At 51.2% G+C, this 6506-nt stretch overlaps 1 protein-coding gene across 1 annotated transcript; it reads left to right on the forward strand.

The window, feature by feature from the left end:
- Nucleotides 1–2423: 2423 nt before the first annotated feature.
- Nucleotides 2424–5727, forward strand: LOC144123555 (uncharacterized). The gene is made up of 2 exons (XM_077656372.1): nt 2424–2846; nt 5278–5727. The coding sequence occupies exons 1-2, from the start codon at nt 2424–2426 to the stop codon at nt 5725–5727; spliced, it is 873 nt and encodes a 290-aa protein (XP_077512498.1).
- The last annotated feature ends 779 nt before the right edge of the window (nt 5728–6506 follow it).

A 6506-nucleotide genomic window follows, 5' to 3' on the forward strand; every position in this document is an offset into this window, starting at 1 on the left:
AAAATCATCCAAAAGGGCAACAACTTCATCTTCTTTGTTACAGAGTGACTGTGCGTTCAGATGAAAAAAAATTGAGGTTTTTTTGTTTTTTGCGTACAAAGATGAAGCATCATTATGTGTAAAGAAGCCGGATACCACATTAGTAACAAAAAGAATGCATGGGAGGGGACGCCTAGTTTAACTTGTCTAAGTCTTTTAGGCAAACAATCCTGACCACATCCGAACTTTCGTTCCTTCTAGCTAGAATGTGGCCAAGACGTGTCCAGACGAATTTCCAGCTTTTCTCCTTTTTACGCGAAATTGCCATTCCTAGCAGCTTTTTCAAGGCAGGACACAAGTGCTCGTTTATGTAAATGGAAGTTTGTCCGGGGTGGCCAAGGTCGCTTGTAGTCATATTGGTTTTTTTCGCCTTTGTTAGAACGGTGTCCCGCTTCAAGCGGTTGCGAAACTGCACAATGATGTTCGGGATTGTGGTATTCTTGGTAGGAACACGGTGACAAGCATCAATGTCATCGAGCGCTATGGACTCATTGGTCACTTCACCAACCCTCTGTAATGTGTCTTGAAGGTTCTCCGGCTCAGTTTCGGGAACACCCTTAATTTCAATGTTTTTATTTCTCGAAAACTGCTCTAGAACAGTGCATCGCTGTTCAAAGTCTTCTACAAGCTTCTTGAGTCCATCACGCTCGGATGACAGTGTAGCATTTTCAGCTCTGAGTACCTTGTTTTCTTCCTTAAGCGCTGCAAACTCAGCAGCTATGTCATCAATTTTTTGGAGCAAAATTCAACACTGTTGGATAATTCGCGGCACTCTTTCCGAACATCCCTCTCGATTGAGCTACGCAACGAAGCAATTTCCTTTCGGAATTCTATTCGGAGTTCTTCACGTAGCTTCTCGACATCAATAGGCATATTTCGCAGGCAACGTCAGCTTGGCAGCGACAGCAGCAAAAGGTACTATAATACTATAAACGTAAAAAGGAGCAATAACCACAGACCTGTGGGTGACAAGAAAAAGCGTGCGGTCGGTCAGGCTTTGTCCCGCTGCCCCTGTCGCTGCCAAGTGAGGTAGACGCTGGTCCGATGGCGCTTATGTAGTTGATGGCCCCTGGTGGTGGTTCCCTGTCGTTGCAGTCCTCGGCGATGGGCAGAAATAACTTGCGATACGTAGGCACCGCAGGCGTGGCCGTGACGTCACAAAAAGTTCTTTTCCGAAGGATAAAAATCTTGGCACGTGGATTACGGCACAGCACAGCTGATCAGGGGTATCTGTGGGTGACAAGAAAAAGCGTGCGGTCGGTCAGGCTTTGTCCCGCTGCCCCTGTCGCTGCCAAGTGCCTTACGTGCGCCTACTGTTGACATCAGCAGCGGTGCCGCGTAGTGGTTCCGGAAGTTAGTCGCCCTTCTGCCTCCTGCGTTTCCGCTCTAAAAACTCGCTGACCATTCGGCTTGACTAGCCTCGCTATGCGTTCAGAACGAGAGCGGCTCCCACTCTGCCAGATCCTAACCGGATCGCGGTAGCGACCAGTCGAAGACACCATAACAAACAGGACAACAACACAAACAGCAACCGCGAACAGCCTAGAAAGGAGGACGCGGAGAAAATAGCGCTGAGACGCGAATTAGAGCCATCACGCGCTAGGCATAAAGAGCTACAGCGCCAAATAGCAGAGCTAATGAAGGCAGTGCGAGACCTCAGGTCGAACAGCCCTCCGCAGCCGCAAACCGTACAAACCCAAGCCCCGTCGCAAGCAGGCAACGAGGACTTCGCCAAGTTTAAAGCAGATATTCAGCAAATGATGCAGCAGATGATGCTGCAACAGGAGCAACAAATGCAGCAAGTGCAATTACAAGTCACAGAGCTCCAGAGCAGCATCCGCAAGCAGAAGTTTACCAAGAACATTAGAGAGAAGGCCTACTACCGCCCCGCGCTGCCAGCCCTCGCCAACACATCCGCAAACAGCACCGAAGCTTAAACATGGCCAGTACAACTTTAAGCAAACAAGAAACCTTAGATATATGGCAATGAAACTGCAGAGGTTACCGTAAGAAGCAGGGCCTCCTCCAACAATACATTCTCACACAACAAACACCGCCCGACATCATAGCGCTTCAAGATACGGGCACCACGCACACCAACACTCGCAGGATACACGTGTTACGAGACTCAAGAGAAAGGAAGAACGGCAACCCTAGTCAGCAAGGCTCTCATCGTCATAAGCCTCGACAGGATATCCGACACCGACGTAGAGCATGTGACAGTAGAAATTATACCAAATAAGAAAAGAAAGAGGGGCAGTATCTTTATTGTGAATGCATACAGCCCCCCGAAACAGAAGAAGGCAAAATTCTACGAGCTTTTCCACGTAGCACGCTAACTAGCGAAAGACAACACGCTAATTATCATAGGAGACTTTAACGCCATGGACAAAAGCTGGGGATACCAAACAGCAAACCCAAAAGGCAAAACGCTAACGGAGGCAGCAGAGAACACCGACTGCAACCTCCTCACAGACCCAGACACTCCAACCAGAATCGGAAACAGCGTTAGTACCGACACCTGCCCCGACCTCACGTTCATACGAGGAGCGGAACAAGCAGAGTGGGCGAACCTGTTAGAGAACCTGGGTAGTGACCACTGCATACTCAAGACGCAAGCAACCTCGGACAGGCCAAAGCGTCAGCTGGGATCGGCAAAAATTGCGGACTGGAGCGCTTTTCGCGAGGCATGCGATGGGAATCTCGCCCAGAACGGAATCCAATCGATAGAAGAGTGGGGAAACATGCTCAAGGAAAAACAGCGCAAGTACACCAAAGAAATCGCGCGAACGACGCAGACACCCGAGGTAGACGCCAAGCTGCTCAAGCTGTGGGAAGCTAGACGCGGGCTCACAAACAGGTGGAAGAAACAAAAGTACAACAGGAAGCTAAAGCTTAAAGGGACACTAAGGAGAAATTGAAGTTGGCTTGTATCGATAGAATACCAGCTCCTGATTACAAAAACGCCCCTCTTACTGAAAACAAAGCTCTTGTAAGGTAGAAAATAGCAAGAACCAAAATACAGGTATCGCCACCACAGGCCAATCTCGCAAGTACAAGCATGGTGACGCCATAGGACAAGAGACGCCACCTTGGAGGAATTTTCCATCTTACATGGATTGGCGAATCTCTGAAGCTGACGAAGGTCGGTTGTGCAGATCAATAGTGAAGTAAGTTTTCTTTTAAAACCAATAGTGAACTTTTATCACACAAGGAAGGCAGGCAAAGGACAACCTGAATGTTGGAAGCAAAGAAAACCGATGCTTGGCGGCGCCACAGGCGGCCAGGAGAGTTTCGATTTTTTATGGCGCTTCGCGTCTATGAGCTTTGCGTGCCCCGTGGTTTTGTTTTTGACGCGCCTCGTTTTACAAGCACCGAACAGCAGAGGAACTCCAAGTGCCGCTTCAAGTTCTAGTTAACCTTTGAAGGAGCCTGCTAAGGCTTGTCAGATGATCGCCACGGTCGATGAAAAGCTATGATGGCACGATGGTCGGTGATCGTACAAGGCAGCACTTGTGTATTCGCACGCTTGCCCGGAGAAACATTCCCGTATGTGCCAGTCAACTTCAAACTACTTAACGGAAATCGTTTATTAGGGACGGGAGACAAGGTACAAGGCAGTTCAGGAAAATTTCTGATGGCTAGCTCTGTTAGGCCAGGATATACCTAGCGAAAGCGCGGAGATTTCTGCATCAGAAGAGTGCATTCACTAGAAGCGCCTTTATTGACGGCTGTACCTTGAGCCGTCGTGGCGGAGTGGTGGCGTCTCCGCCTTAAACGCCGATAGACCCTGGTTCGATTCCGAACCTCTTCACGGGACCTCTTTTCTTTTATTCAGTGAGTGGGCGGGGGGCTTCAGTGGCTCTCATGGATGCCGCCGCCGAATACGCTGGTTCGCGGCTAAGCGCAGGCTAAGGCGCGTGTATGCTGCGGCGCGGCGCGCGCGCGCGCTGCACGGCGAAGTTGGTGCGGTCAAAGCGAAGACCCTCTATACTCCAACTGCGCTTGACCGCCGACGCGTTCGGCGGCTTCGGCGCACTCTGACCGCACTGGCAGGGAGACTTGGAGCATGTCACTATTTCGCGCCGAGTGCGCCAACCGCCGCCGGCCCGGCCAGACTGATTTGGCTCCGCTGCGACGTGCGCGTTGTATTCAATAGCTGCCGCAGTTGGGCGGAGCTGTTCTTTCCGAGCTCGGCTAATTTAATCCATTCAAAGTACATATCTGAAGGTACATGCAAGTGGGCGAGAGAGCCCGATCCAGCGTACCCGTTGTATCTAGCGGAAGCCGTTGAAGCGTCATGCGCCGGCTTTAGTTTCAAGCCGCCGACTTTAAACGCGACCGCCCTAGAGCACCCGTTTGTTTTTTGTGGCAAAAAAATAAATAAATAACTTGGCCCTTGCAACCGTGGGAGACCTCGACGCCGTCTGCTGCGCCGTGCAACCGCGCCGTTCAAGGAATTACAATCCGTTGGCCCCAAAGCTCCGGCCAGCCTCCGATGGGCGCAAGCGCCGACCTTGTCCTGGCCCCTTGCGACTCCCCGCACTGGGGTTATGATATTTAGTTTGCGACGGCTGCTCTCTGAGGAAGGGGGAAACCACCCGCCGGCGCCTAACCTAACCGTGCTCCCTCAAAAGCATCGCACGCTCTGTGGGGCTGAGGTCGCTGAAATGCAGGCCGGAGTTTTTGCGAGAACTACGTCGTCGGGTTCGGGAACGGGATCCATCGTAACGCTGGCAAGACGCCGGTGCAAACGTAAACGAAGCGACGGTAGCGACCCCCGATAGATGCCTTCAACGTGCGGCGGCGGTAGCTTTCATTTCGGCAGCTGCTAGACCGCACCGCTAGCGGCCAGAAATCACGGAGTCTCCGTTGACGTCACGTTTCACGTCACTCCGTTCTGTGTCGTCATAAGAGTTCTCCGTGTCGTCATAAGAGTTCTCGAGTTTGAATCGGAGCGGCGGGAAAAAAGTTTTCAACTTCGAATCCAAATTTCTTTGAAATAAATGCATCTTTCGCTCCCGGACAAGCGGCAACAAAGCCATGAAATGCCGCACTATCAGATATTGCTAACAAAAAAACATTTGAGAGGGTTCTCCTCGGTGTCCCTTTAAGATCGCAAAAGCCACAGCGAAAGCATAGGAGTACGCGGCGCAATTGGCAAGGCAAAATTGGCAGCAATTCAGCGACTCCCTCAACTGAACTTTAAACACAGCGAGGACGTGGCATATCCTCAAGACTCTCATAGATCCGACCAAAACCAAGGCAGAAAACAACAAAGCCATCTTCCGGTTCATCCACCAGTTCGAGGGACCAGACTCGGAACTCCTGGAGAAGGTACGCGTTAAGTGCTTCGGGGACACAAACCCAGCAGCTTACGCAGAGCGCTACCGGGGAAGGGAAAAATATAGCCTGGACAGACCCATCACGCGAGAAGAGGTCTACGCAGCGATTCAAAACACAACCAGAAACACGGCCGCGGTTGCAGACAAGATCAATAACGCACTCATCCGCAACCTCAGTGATGGGTTAGTCGCACAATTAACCGACTTTCTCAACAAACACTGGGAAGCGGAGACCGTCCCCGAGGAGTGGAAGCATGCGGAGGTAGTCATGATTCCTAAATTGAGAACCTCAGACCGATCTCGCTCACATCGTGCCTGGGAAAACTGTACGAACGAGTGGTGACGCTGACACTGCAACAGTACATGGAGGACAACGAACTCTATCCCCAGAGCATGTTAGGCTTCAGAGCAAAATTATCGACCCAAGACGTACTTTTTCAAATCAAAGAAGTACTCAGGAACGTCCCCAGATGCGGGGAGAATATAATAATGGCATTGGACATCAAGGGGGTTTTTGACAATGTAAGCCACGAGGCTAACCTCATGGGCATAAACGACCTGAACTGCGGGAGGAGAGTCTACGGCTACGTCAAATCCTTCCTTTCAAACAGAACGGCAACGATTGGCCTGGGAGAGCTTCGATCAGAGAAGTTCCTTACTCCAAACAAAGGGACGCCTCAAGGGTCAGTCATCTCCCCCGCTATTTTCAACATAGCCATGATCGGCTTGGCAAAACAGTTAAAAGAAATCGATGGTATACACCATGCCATGTATGCCGACGGCATCACCATCTGGGTCAACACAGGCTCGCTCAGAGAGAAAGAAGAGAAGTTACAAGAGGCAGCCACCTGCGTAGAGGACTACGTCAGAGCAAGAGGGCTAGCGTGCTCCACTGAGAAGCCCGAGCTCCTGAGAGTTTGGAGAGGAAAGCAAAACCGCACAGTCCCCAGCAGCGACGAGTTAAAGCTCAACGTCTACCTCAAGGGGAAGCCGATACCGGTAAAGACGCTCATTAGAATCCTGGGGATGTGGATACAGTCAAACCAACGCTGCACCCACACCCTCGCCCTACCCAAGGCACCCACCCTACAAGTGGCCCGCATGACCACGCACATCTCACAC

Source organism: Amblyomma americanum, chromosome 3, assembly GCF_052857255.1.
Source record: "Amblyomma americanum isolate KBUSLIRL-KWMA chromosome 3, ASM5285725v1, whole genome shotgun sequence".
In the NCBI taxonomy this organism is placed as follows: domain Eukaryota; kingdom Metazoa; phylum Arthropoda; class Arachnida; order Ixodida; family Ixodidae; genus Amblyomma; species Amblyomma americanum.